A 13452-nucleotide genomic window follows, 5' to 3' on the forward strand; every position below is an offset into this window, starting at 1 on the left:
GATCCCAAATGCCATGCTTTCCATTTACATAGCAGTCTGCTACAAGAAGCATGTTTACAGACAGCCCCAGATTCCCTGTTAGATAACACACTTACTAAACAGTTCTTTTCAATGGCACAGAACATGACATCCGCACATATGAACACCCCTGTCTGGCCCACACCAGCGCTGCAATGCACAACCATGGGCCCTGTGATGTGGCTCTTCCTTGCGTACCGGACGTACTTTATGAAGGAGTCTGTGGAGGCAGGAGTCCCATGGTCTGCCCACTTAGTGAACTGCAAGTGTTTCACAGTGTGACCAACTCCTGTCTGTTGGAGAGTTACCTATTTCTTAAATTAGCTCATTTCAATTTCTAATACAGCGATAATAACAAGAGTGGCTAGATAGTATATATTACACTGGTATTATGTAGAGCTTTCAGAGAATATGCAAACCTAACTGTGATGTTAATAAGAATTTTGGAAATTGCCAGGTTTAGAGAATTTTTCCATTTTATCAAGGAGAACACAATACCGGAAGCAAGAAAGCTAACTAGTTGCACAAATCGAGCACCTATCACATGCCAGGTACTGTGCTGGGGTCTCACATGAATCACCTTGTAAGGTTGCACTGTTATATGCTCGTCTGAGAGATTAGGACTGGGGACTGGGAGGTTTATGCCAGGTCAGGAGGCTCACTGGTTAAGAGCTGGGAATTTACTGCAGGCCTCCTGAGTTCTAATCTATCATCTTAAATCTGCACCACAAGGTTGCAAGATTTCAAAATAGTTAAAAGGCAGGCTCACACATTAGGAGTAAGACTTAAAACCATCAATTTCTCTTATCTCGTATATTATAAAACAAGTTTAATGAGAACAAGCAGGAGCCTGACAGGGGCCCTGAGCTATGGACAGGGAGGCTAAGATCTAGAATGGCCTATGCCCCACTCTTGAAATAGTCATGAAAGATGACTTTCCTCATATCCCAAAGGACCATCACCCCCCTCCAGTGGGTGGTTTTCTGAACTCAAACTGAAGTCTTTCTGGGGTCTCAGCCCATCATACCCCCTGTCCCTGCAGACAGGTCACTCTCCACACTCATAGAAGATAGCTCCTTACACTTCATTCTCCCTTCCTCTTTGCCTCCTTCCCGGCCTCTCTATATGGACATATACACATGCTGCAGGTTGTGTTTCTCTGAATAATCCTACTACAGAATCCTCCATTAATTTAATAGTTTTTTTACCGGAAGTCATAAAGCTAGAAAACTCAAGTCACTTCGCCTTTTCTATGTACACAACACTTGACAGTGTCAAAAATAACCCAACGCAAGATCTATAAATAGCAATGAGAAGGAAGGGATATAGTTAAAACAACTTTCCATACCAAGAAGGAAACTCAAATTTTAACCACTGGTGCATGAAGTTGAATGACAAAAACACTACTTGAAAATCTTGTGGAGGAGCACTGCTGTCACCACCGTATCACACATATCAGCAGTTTAGTCCTTCCTGCCATTGTTGGCCTCCCAGACCTCACTGACTCCCCTGATCCAATTCTGTGAAGACAGAGCCCCTGGTGAAGTCTTTCCAGCCATGAACCCTTTGTGGGCCTCAAATCCTTGCAGACAGATCCTTCCTCTGTGCCTCTCACCTGAGCTGTATTCCTTCCTTCCTTACTGGACTCTAAGTGCTCCAAGAGTAACAACTATGCCCATAGTCTTTGCCCAGAAAAGTGGAGGGCACTCTTTGCTGCCCATCTCTTTTGAAATTCATTATTGCTTCTTTGTATGAAAAGCAAGAATCTTTTCAAATATCACATCCCTTGGCTTCCACTTCTCATTGTGATCACCAGATAGCCGATTGTCAAAATTCACTGAGGGTTCCTTATCCCGTCTACAAATTCTGACATCTCTGGAGCAAATTCATGTCTCAGCAGCCCCAAAGACTCTGTGACCTCATAATATTTTTATTCCTTTTTCAGGAGAGACCGCTCCTTTCTTCTAGTCTCCAAAATGACAACTACTCTTGGATTTATATCACCTGTAATGTCTGTTACTAAAAATTTCCCATTTCTCTAACTCCAATATCAATTTCCAACTAGAAGCTCCTATGCTACCACCTCAGTGTGCTTCACTTCACAACAACGTAACGAAGTAGGTTCTTCAATCCTTTGTAGTCTCCATTTATTCCTCATTGATTGGCCCTCTCATTCTAATTACATCTCTAAGCAATGACTTCACAGCTGATGATCTGAGTCATTCTCTCACCAAAATGTTGACTCCTCTGATCTTTTGAACCTTGCTACATATACTAGATAGCATCCCACTGTGGGTCAGTCCCATAATCTGTGCTTAGGGATCCCATAGTTATGCCAGAAGAAAACAATCACTGATTTGCATATTTTGTTGCTGATGCAAATTTATGGGTTCACTGCTTTGCAACCCTTTTCTTGGTTGTTATCTGTCCCAATCAACCTCTTTGGTGATGACTCCAAACCTTCCTATTCAACTCTTACCCCCACCCTTTTTCTTTTTTGCTCCTGTTGAACACATTTATTATTAACCTGCTAAATCCAATCTGGAGCAATGTAACTAATCACCTTCTCAGATAAAAAATTCCATTACTATTCTCCAAATCTATTAAAGAAATCTGTGAATTATTCAAAACTATTGCTCCCAGTAGAATGCTCTACAGTAAAGCAAATGTCCAATAGCTGAACAGTCCAATATAGCATCCACTAGAAATATGGTGAGTGCAGGTGAGAAACTGAATTTATCATTTAATATAAGTTAAATAACTTACTTGTAAACTTAAATAGTCACATGTGGTAGCATAATGTACAGCATAATTTTCAACCCCTCCTCAAATCACCATCATAAGTCACTTATAAGTCTACCAATTTTATCCACAAAGCACCTGTGTGACTGTGCTCTCTGTCCCAGTGCCAGGCACCCTGTGATCATGCTATTCACTCACTAAAATTCTTCAATGACTCCAAACATTTTTATTGTGAAGTTCACACTTCTTTGCTAAAATAAAACATTTTATGTTCTCAGGCTGGGGATTTGGCACAGTGGCACCACACCTGCCTCACAAGAGCAAGGTCCTGAGTTCAAACTACAGGAACAAAAACAAATTTTTCATGTTCTCACTGGTTCTTGCTGACCTTCTATAGTGTGAATTTATCTCTCATTATTTCCTGTCATACTTAAATTCATATAGATATACCATGTAATTTTATACTGGGATCATCTATTTCTTTTTCTGTCTTCCTCATTTGGGTAATTCTCAATTCAGATATCACCTCTTCCAATGAACATTCCCCCAAACTCCATGTATTCCACATAGATCTCAATATTAGCAATGCATACAGCAGCTCAAGTATCAAGTAAGGGAGTGTACCAAAGCCTAACTATTCAGTATCAATAGGGCCTACAGCAGTGATTAGAACACTTTAAGGATTCAACACATACCTAATAGAAACTAACAAAGTATGTTACAGGATTAGACAACTTCTAATATTCACTCTCTTTAACCTTTAACCTACCTTTCTTTTTGAATTGAGAATCTTTTTTTGTGTGTGTGGATGTCTTATCCTCTGAGTAACTACTTTGAAGATAATGATACACAGTGTATTAAATGTTGTTATTTTATTTTGTTGTGAAATTTTTATTGTGTCATAAAAAAAGTTTGATTAAGCAGAAGCAGAGGTGATGGTATCTTAGTTTCTGTTACCAGAGAGAAATAAGAAGTTACTTTTAAAAGCATCTTATTAGTCTGTGCTCCATCCTGCTCTTAACTTCTAGTCCCAACACATACTTAGGCAGTAAAACAGGTATCTAATATAGACTTTTAAACACTTACAGATTTCTTCACAACTTGAAACATTCGGACGATGAAATCCGAAAGTATCTGGTAGTTCTCCAGACAGATGCGAAACTTTCAATTCCAATGGCTCCTTCAGAGAAATGGGCCAGTAATGGTGACATTTGATAATTCCATTTTCTATATCTCTGGTTATCATGGCAATAACATTAGAATTATTTTCAAAAACCATTTGCCAAAAGTCATCTGTGGTGCCTGACAGTGGTCCTTGGGTAGCGATATAAAAATGCTCTTCTCTATTATTGACTATTCTAATATAACTGGCATTAATGTAGTCCTTGCTTTTTCCAAGAGGAACACGTGTTGAATCATCTATTACAGAAACAGAAATATCTGGTAGATAAAGGAAAAGTGGAATATGTAATACACCCAGACCCCACACAGATAAATACAACCAATTAAGCAATACAGAAGATGGCATAAGACATTCTGTTCAAAAAGGTTGAGTTCATGAGTTTGAATCCTTCCCTCCACAAAGCCTATTGGTATGGTCTAAGGTATATGCAATTAAGAGAATTTAATAAACAGTATTCAGCATCCAAGCACTTTGAGAGTTCCCTATTAGATATGGTACAGGAAGAGCTACACCTTCTTGAAAAAGGTTGTAGCCATTTGAAACTCTAGTTGCCAGCACTGTTCTCATGGAGAGAGAAGTGAATAGAATGAGGTCTCTCACTGCCACTTAGTGTCCTCACCAACCACCTCCTCTAATGCTCAGGACCACCTGGGCACTTCATATGGCAAATACACCGTGGTGACACTATCTGAACAAGGACTTAACATGTTTTTGACAGAACCCTTCTCAAATTCCAACACAGCATACAAAATCCTCCTGTAAATATGAATGAATAGGAAAAACAACTGCTGGACATATAAAAATACCAAAAATTAGAAAAAAAGAGCATTTTGAAAAATTACAGCACATGTCTATAGCTGTGTCTATAAAAAAGAGTACCTTAAAAACTCCTACTTATATTTTAAATGAAATACAAGAGCATTATTTGTAAAATTATAATATGTATGTTTACTGATGTGTGTTACATTAATAAAGGAGGTGATGATAACATTATGAGATCTTTCAATGTGTGCGTATGAGAGATATCATGTAATAATGAGCCTAACAAGTATCCATCAAAATATTAACAGAAGTTATTTTATCATGTAAATAGTAAGAATTACTTTATAGTAGAAAAGCATTTTTAATTTTCAAAAGGAAGATTGTGTGAAAATTAAGCAATCCAAAATAACAAAAGCTTGCTTTCAGATATAAAACACAATTACTCAATTCAAATTGCTGAAGTAGGAAGTGAACATAAAAACAAATCAGAGATTTTAAAAACTGGCTTAAAGAATTTTCTCAGAACTTAGAAAAAATGATAAAAATGACAATAATGTTTAAAATGCTAAAGGGCATAGAGCCAATAAGGGCAAGATAGAAAAAGGAATTTCAGAAGTAAACTGTGGAAGGCACTGTGCAAAATAACCAAATAATCACAGAAAAGCCCCTTAAGTAGTAGAGATAGTGACTGAATGCAGTAGAGACATGCGCACCAGTCCTGGGCAGTAAAGTGCTCTATGTGCATCTGCTCATGAACCTTCAGAAGGAGCTTTCAGGTAAGGAACTTGCTACGGTCTGGATCTGGAACAGTTCACCAAACCTCAAGCACTAAGAGATTCATTTCCAACACAGAGGTGCTTTGGGAAAGCTCTAATCTCATCAGTGGATGAATACATTGAAAGATTAATGATCTGATGCTCAGTTGGAAATTGGATAAAGAAGATGTGGTTTTTCTATAAAAATGGAATACTTTTCAGCCATTAAGAATGAGAAATTAGATTCATTCATAGGAAAATGGATACATCTTGAGGATATACTCCTAAGTGAAATAAATAAGTCACACATGTGTAAATACCAAATAGTGTCTTTGGCATGAAAAACTATAATAGCACATAAAATCCTAATGAGATAATTAACATTGTAAAATAGGAAGAAAAGGGTTAAAGGTGTAGGGAAAGTTGGAAGGATAGGGGAAAGGGAATAAGGGAAAAGAAAAAAATATGATAAAATGGAAATAAAGCGTTTGTAAATGGGGAGGGGAAGAGGGGGTCAAGGGAGGGCAGTGTTATGGGGGAAAAATGAGAACCAAGACCTGTCATGTAAAGGTACAAGATCCCAATAATGAATGTAACTAGCTGTACTGTATACCTAGAATGTACCAATAAACTCAATAAAAAAAAAATCTGATGCCATTATTGAGGGGAGATGGAAACTTAAGAGTTGAAAGGAAAAGGTTACGGATGCGTTCCCTTGGGCACTACATCTTCGGCCCCCTCTCTTCTTCCCTCCCCATTCCTGGTTGCATTGAGGTAAGCAACTTTCTTCCTCCAAACCCTCTACCATGACGTTCTGCTCTTCACAGGCTTAGAAACAACAAGGTGAAGTGATCATGAATTGAAACCTCTGCAACTGTGAGCTAAATAAATCCTTCCTTAAAGCTGACCTAATCATATTTTATTGCAACAACAAAAGCTACCACAGAACCTGTACTGAATAATTTGTTCCACATTATGTAGCAATTCTAGACTCCAAGGTCCCTCCAAAAATCTCATACTTGCTGATTTTCAAGGACAACTCCAGCTTGCAGGAAGAAAGGACTCACTGAGTGTCAAGCAACATTAATAGCTGCTGATACAGGAGAGTATAAGTTCGCAAAAAGTGAAACTTGTGCTAGTGGGCAATTAGGGGATAATTGTAAGTGCTATCACTCCTGCATTAAACCCTTGATTTCTGAATCTTGGCTATGGCAAGAAGAGCATCATCTATTGGGAGCTAATTTGGGACATATATAGACCCCCTGGAGAATATTGTCCCAACCCAACAAAATACTGCTATCAAGCTGGTACTGTAATTGAGTCTTCAAAAGGCCACACACCCAATCTGTCAGGAAAACTGCTTCAGGATGGTGGGGAATATAATGAGACCAATATATTTCGTGAGCATGGGTCCACTGCTATAAACAGTGTGCCACAAAGAAATGCAGTGTGGAATACCATGACGGTGGGTAAGGCCTTCTGTAGGTTCATAAATGGTAAGTTTGGCACTACTGTGTGCAGAGTATACAAATCAATACCCAGAATAACTTAGTAAGAAATCAAACCCTGTTCCTTCCATGATAGAAGCAGCCCAAAGTAACCACCCTGCTAACAGGAAATTGGCTGATAACCTTGGGGAGTGGTACCATACTGGGGATTCAGTGTGGGTCTCTGTATCCAGGAGAATGGGAATTTAGCTGCACTATAGTTACATTGCCCTTAGTGAGTAAAAGTCATTGTTACTGCGTTCATACTTAACCTTCATCTCTGCCAACAAAGCTGCTTTGTTCACAAGCCCATGGGTGATGACAGGGTAATCAAATGAAACAGCCTGACTGATTTTAGATAGATAGATAGATAGATAGATAGATAGATAGATAGATAGATAGAGAATAGGTCCTATCCACTTCATTATTAAATTCTCTGCTGAGGTCGCAGTTTGATTAGCATTCACATGACACACAAATATCTTTTGTTTTACTCATTTAAAGAGGACCATCCATACACTTTATCCCTTGATTTTCTTGTCACCAATATTCTAATCATGTTCCTTCCAATCATGATCATCCATCTTAGGTACTGACCATACCATATTAATATGTGCAGACTTGTACTTCTGGCCACTTCTTCAAGCAAAATAACTAAGCAAGTACATTCATCTAGGTTCTGCCACTGAGAGTATTTCCTTTCACTGCTGTTTTTCAGAAAAGATTCACAAAAGTAGCTGGTATGCTGCAGCTATCCACTACCGAGTAGTGTGGGAACGTCATACATAACCACTTGAAAATCATGCCCAAGTCTTCTCTTCCTCATGAAATGATCACAGGAAACATTCCATGCAGCTATCGCCACAGGCTGGGAAAGAGAGACAGAGGCCAGTGTAGCTGGGGTTTGACCACAGGCATTGTAGCAGCTTCTTTGTGTAACTTACTTGTGCCTTCAGAGACTACTCAAGCTGAGTCTCCACATCTGTTTTCATTTGATGTTGAGGTGCTGTTGTGTATACACAACTTTACGGCTACATGGCTCATGGTTTATCGATCTATACTTAGTTTTCTGCTAATTGGTCTCTATTTAAACTCCCAGGAGTAGGTCAAAGGCTATTTCTCAAAAGGAGAGTAGTTACCCAGAAAACACTGCCAAGACTTTGCTTGAAAATCCGAGGGGTCTGTGCTATAATTCACCTATAAGAGTGCGACAAAGGCACTAAACAGCATCTCTATCTTACACTGCCACTTCTCCCACTAATGGATCTGCTTGATCGCATGGCCCAAGGGACAGCACTTGAACAAGTCTAGATGTATTCTCAAACCTTCTCTTTTTTTTTTCCTCATTGAGTTTATTGGTACATTCTAGGTATACAGTACAGTTACATTCATTATTGGGATCTTGTACCTTTATATTACAGGTAGGTCTTGGTTCTCATTTTTTCCCCTTGTCCCTGCCCTTCCTTCACCCCCTCCACCTCTCCCCACTTACAAACACTTTATTGCCATTTTTTCATTTTCTCATATTTTTCCTTTTCCCTTATTTCCTTTCCCCTACCCTTCCCACTTTCCCTACACCTTTAGCCCTGTTCTTCCTATTTCACATTATCAAATATCTCATTAGGATTTTATGTACTGTTATAGTTTTTCACACCAGAGAAACTATTCAGTATTTACACATCTGTGACTTATTTATTTCACTTAGGAGTATATCCTCAATATGCATCCATTTTCCTATTAATAAATCTAATTTCTCATTCTTTACGACTGAGTAGTATTCCATTTTATAGGAAAACCACATCTTCTTTATCCAGTCTCCAATTGATGGGCAAATGGGCTGTTTCCAAGTTTTAGCTATTACAAACTGTGCCGCTATAAACATAGGAGCACATACATCACTGTGATATGATTCTTTTAATTCTTTTGGAAAGATACCCAGCAGAGGGATGGCTGGGTCAAATGGAACCTCTAATCCTAGTTCTTTGAGGTATCTCCATATTGATTTCCATAATGGTTGCACCAGTCTGCACTCCCAGCAACAATGGAGAAGGTTTCCTTTCTCCCCACAACTCCACTAACATTTGTTATTGGTTGATTTCTTGATAGCAGCCACTCTTTGTGGGGTGAGGTGGAATCTCAGTGTTGTTTTCATCTGCATCTCTCGAATGACCAGTGACGTGGAACAATTTTTCATATATTTACTTACTGCTTTTACTTCTTTGTCTGAGAAATGTCTGTTCATTTCAGATGCCCATTTTTGAATTGGGTCTTTATATTTGGTGGGGGCTGATTGTTTTGAGTTCTTTATATATTCTAGTTAAGAACCCTTTGTCTGAGGTGCAGCTGGTAAAAATTTTTCCCACATTGTAGGTTGTCTCTTAGTTCTGCTGATGGTTTCTTTTGCAGTGCAGAAGCCTTTTAATAAGATGAGATCCCAGTTGTTGATTCTTTCTGCTAGTTCCCGTGCTACTGAGGATTTGTTCATGAAGTCTTTTCCTATGCCAATGTCTTCAAGAGTTCTGCCTTGAGGTCTAAATAGTAAAAAAGAAACCCTAAACTTGTCAAACCTTCTCTTGTTGGGGCTGGGTATTTGGCTCAGTTCTTTAGCCACCTGCCTCACAAACACAAGAGCCCAAGTTTGATCCCTGGTACCAAAAACAAACAAACAAACAAACAAACAAACAAACAAACAAAATCTTCTCTTGTTTTGAGTCCCATTCAAACTTAGCAGTATTTGCAACACTTGGTAAATGGGCCATAAAAGCATATCAATATAAGGAATAAGTTGTCCCACTAGACAAAGAGCCCACTGGGCATTATGTCTCTTTTCTGGTTATAGAAGCAGGATAAAACTATTCATTTTTCATCTTGTATGCAATTATTTCAACATGTCCTGTAATACAAACTCCTAAAAACTTGACAGAGGTAGAGCCGGGAATTTAGATCAGTGGTTCCACCACCTGCCTTGCAAGCACAAGGTCCTGAGTTTGATTCCTGGTACCAAAAAAAACAAGAAACTTGACAGAGGTAGAATGTCCCTGAAATTTAGCTAGGTTTATTTCCCACCCTCTGACATCCAAATATGTTATGAGTAAGTCTACAGTATTTGCCATGCCTTGCTTAGCATGTCATCAGTATAACAGCCAATGTAATACATTTGTGGAAGGAAAATGTGTTTGAGTCCTTGTGATCTAAATTATGACATAGCGCTGGATAGCTGATATATCCCTGATACAAGAGAGCAAAAGTGAATCACTGGCCTTCCTAACTGAATGCAAATAATTTTTAGTGGTCTTTACTAGTAATTATAGGAGAGAGAGCCATTTGCTAGATCATCAACCATGTATCAGGTAAGAGGGATGTGCTAACTTTCTAAACTGATGAGATTACACCTTGTACAGCAGCTGCCACCAGTGTCACCATCTGTGTAAATTTACCATGATCAACTCATTCTCTGAGATCCATCTTTTTTCTGTATGCACCATAGGTAAGCTGATTTGGAATATAGTAGGAATCATCACCACTTTTTTCCTTCAAATCCTTAGTGGTAGCATAAATATCTGCAATCTCTGCAGAAATGCAATATTGCTTTGATTTACTATTTTCTTAGGCAGAAGTAGTTCTAGTGTCTTCCATTTGGCCTTCCCCACCATAATATTCTCACTCCATAGGTTAGGGGTCAATATCAGGATTCCAGTTGCTGAGTGTGTATATCCCAATTATACATTCCAGAACTAGGGAAATAATCAGAAGACAGTTTCAGAGACCTACTGTATCCACTGTGAGATGAACTCAGTGCTCATCAATTGAACATCTGACCTCCATAAAATCATACTGTGACTGACACATTACAGTGACATTTTGGGTGTTCTGGATTATTGTCAATACAGTGGCCTCTAAAAGAGACAGACTATTTCCTTTATTCTAGTGCACAGTCACTCTGGCAAAAGGCTATAGGTCCCTTTGGGGAAGGATGAGAGAAAGAAGAGCAGCATAAAATTTTGGCAGTGCACTGGCATCCTTCTTCACATCTCTCATTCATTCAAAGAGCACTGGGTCTGTAAATTGGCTCAAGTCTGGAAAATAACTGATGGTCTGTGATTCTGTTGCTCAAGGATAGACTTTTGTTCACTAGATCTAGAATTTTTTCTGCTTATATAGAGCAAATAAGAATTTAGTAGACTTTTCATCTGGTTCACTTCTAGGAACACCATGATCAACCAGCTAACACCAAAGGTCTCCACAGGTCAGATTATACTGATTGTTGCTCTGAGTCTACTGTCTGTCATAGTAATGCACCCACCTTGCCTATGGCTATAGATTGCCACTGAGACACTGCCTTTCTGGGACTCTGTTACTCCTACTGCACTTGGGTTTCTCAATTTGGTTGCAGCAATTTCCACAGTAATTTCTGACCTGGCAACAATGGTAACACACAGTTCTTCAAGGATGCTGGGACTCCTCTTACACTGTATTTCTCAGAGTCATGGGAAAGCGACGTCCTCTAGATCTTCCTGGAGTAGGTGAGTAGGCCTTGAAAGATAAAGCTATGGCAAAGTTTCATTATCTCCCTTCTTCCATAGTACATCAGGGAAGTTCTGGTAGATTGTTTTCACTTAGAGTAGGCTACTCTTTGGGCCATGTTTTAGCAAAGCAACTAACAAACTATTATAGCCCCTTCTAACCCTCTAAAGCTACAGCATTATATCCAGACTCTTTTCTTAGTGGGCCCAGATCAATAAATTCTGCCTAAACCAATATTATGCTCCTTGATATTTCTGCTTTTGAGCCAATGTATAATGGACTAAACCTACTGTCTCATTTTCCATTCCTACAGATGTGCCCTACATTCCTGTCTGTATAAACTGGAATATGTATGTAGTTACTTTGAAGTGTAATGTGCATCCTTGTAAGTCCCACTTTGTACCTTACCTTTCATGGGATTTGGATCTAATTATAGGTTTATAAGCAACGGGGGAGGGGATGATGGCTTTGAGTTCCAAGGAGAATCTGCACTGTTGTATTAAGGCAACAACTCCAGGGAAGACAGTGAAGTTTTCTCAGGAAAAGTAAGGTGGATCTGCTAGAGGTGGAGTGGCTGATTCTACTGATAAAGTAGACTGAAAACACAATCAAGAGGTTCCTGTTTCACCAGCCTCTTCTCAGATCTCCACTCCAGCTTTCAGGATTCTATACCTTCCCCATCAATGCTCTCATTTTAACAGCAGATACCATGCAAGATTGGAAAACTTATGTGCTTACAATTCAGCCATTTGCAAGATGAGACTATGGGTTTGGTTTTCAGCAGTCTCAGCTTTGAGGTTGTAGACCATAAAGGTTTATCTCATGGAAGAAAGAGAAACTTTCAGGTAATTTATGTGGTGCTTGAGCTGGGAATAAAATCCATGAAATTATTCTTTCCCTAATATTCCCAGCACAGTGAGGAATGGCTAGTAAATTTCATTGTGTTCATTAGTTTGAACCAAAAAAGGTTCTAAGGGAACTGTCACCTAGAACCTGACCATATTTTATGTATCTCTATTTCGATATTTCATTAACTAGAAAGTTAATATATACCTTCAAATCTTATCAGAGAATCAATTCAAAAATTGATCATGTTCTCCTAGAGCCATTCTCAGTACCAAAATCTGTATTATAAATGCTTATCCAGAGAAATTGATCAATAGGCTATATCTAGATACCATGAGGGATTTATTTTAAGGAACTGGATCACGTGATTGAGGGTGTAGGTCTGAAATCTGCAAGGCAGGTCAAACTCACCTATACTCTCTGTCATATGATTCAGTTCCTTAAAATAAATCCCTCATGGTGTATATCCTTGATGTTTTTGCTTTGGAGCCTATGTACCATGGACTAAACCTTCTGAAGCTGTGGGCCAACTATACTTCTCTTTCAGTTGTGGGAGCCAGATATCATTTTTTTTACAAAACTGCAACAAAAGTGGACCAATACAATACCTGTCTTCTGTATCCTAAAATGAGCTTCTTATACTCCTGAAGGGATTATTTAAAGGGAGACTAGGGAGGAGGGAGGGGGAAAAGAAGGAAGGAAGGGAGGGGGAAAAAGAAAAGAAAACTAAAATGGAAACAAAGCTTTTGTAAACAAAGAGGAGAAGAAGGTTTGAAGGGAAGGGAAAGGAATGGGAAAAAATAAGAATCAAGATATATCATATACAGGTACAAATTTCCTACAATGAATACAATCATTATGTATATCCAAATTGTACCATTACATATATCCAAACTTGATTAAAAATAAATAAGTAGGCCTGCGATCACCCAGCGGCGTGCGCGCGAGCTCCCAGCCTGCGTGACAACAGACCCAGGAAGGCCGCAAAGACCCCGGAGGGGGTTTCTTCAGCTGCCTGCCTGCCTGCCTGCCTACGATCACCTGGCGGTGTGCGCACGAGCTCCCAGCCTGCGCACGAGCTCCCGGCCTGCACGACAACAGACCCAGGAAGGAAGGTAGCCACGCGGGCGCCCTT

At 39.2% G+C, this 13452-nt stretch overlaps 1 protein-coding gene across 1 annotated transcript in view; it reads right to left on the reverse strand.

Annotated features, from left to right (window-relative positions):
- The window catches only part of Ptpn20 (protein tyrosine phosphatase non-receptor type 20), a 115615-nt gene that overhangs the window by 15715 nt on the left and 86448 nt on the right, over positions 1 to 13452 (reverse strand). The window contains 3 exon segments of the mRNA XM_019207285.1: positions 96 to 311; positions 3847 to 3922; positions 3924 to 4179. Coding sequence (XP_019062830.1) covers positions 96 to 311; positions 3847 to 3922; positions 3924 to 4179 — 548 coding nt within the window.

This window comes from Fukomys damarensis, unplaced genomic scaffold (assembly GCF_012274545.1).
Source record: "Fukomys damarensis isolate Sample0158 unplaced genomic scaffold, DMR_v1.0_HiC HiC_scaffold_1, whole genome shotgun sequence".
Taxonomy (NCBI): Eukaryota; Metazoa; Chordata; class Mammalia; order Rodentia; family Bathyergidae; genus Fukomys; species Fukomys damarensis.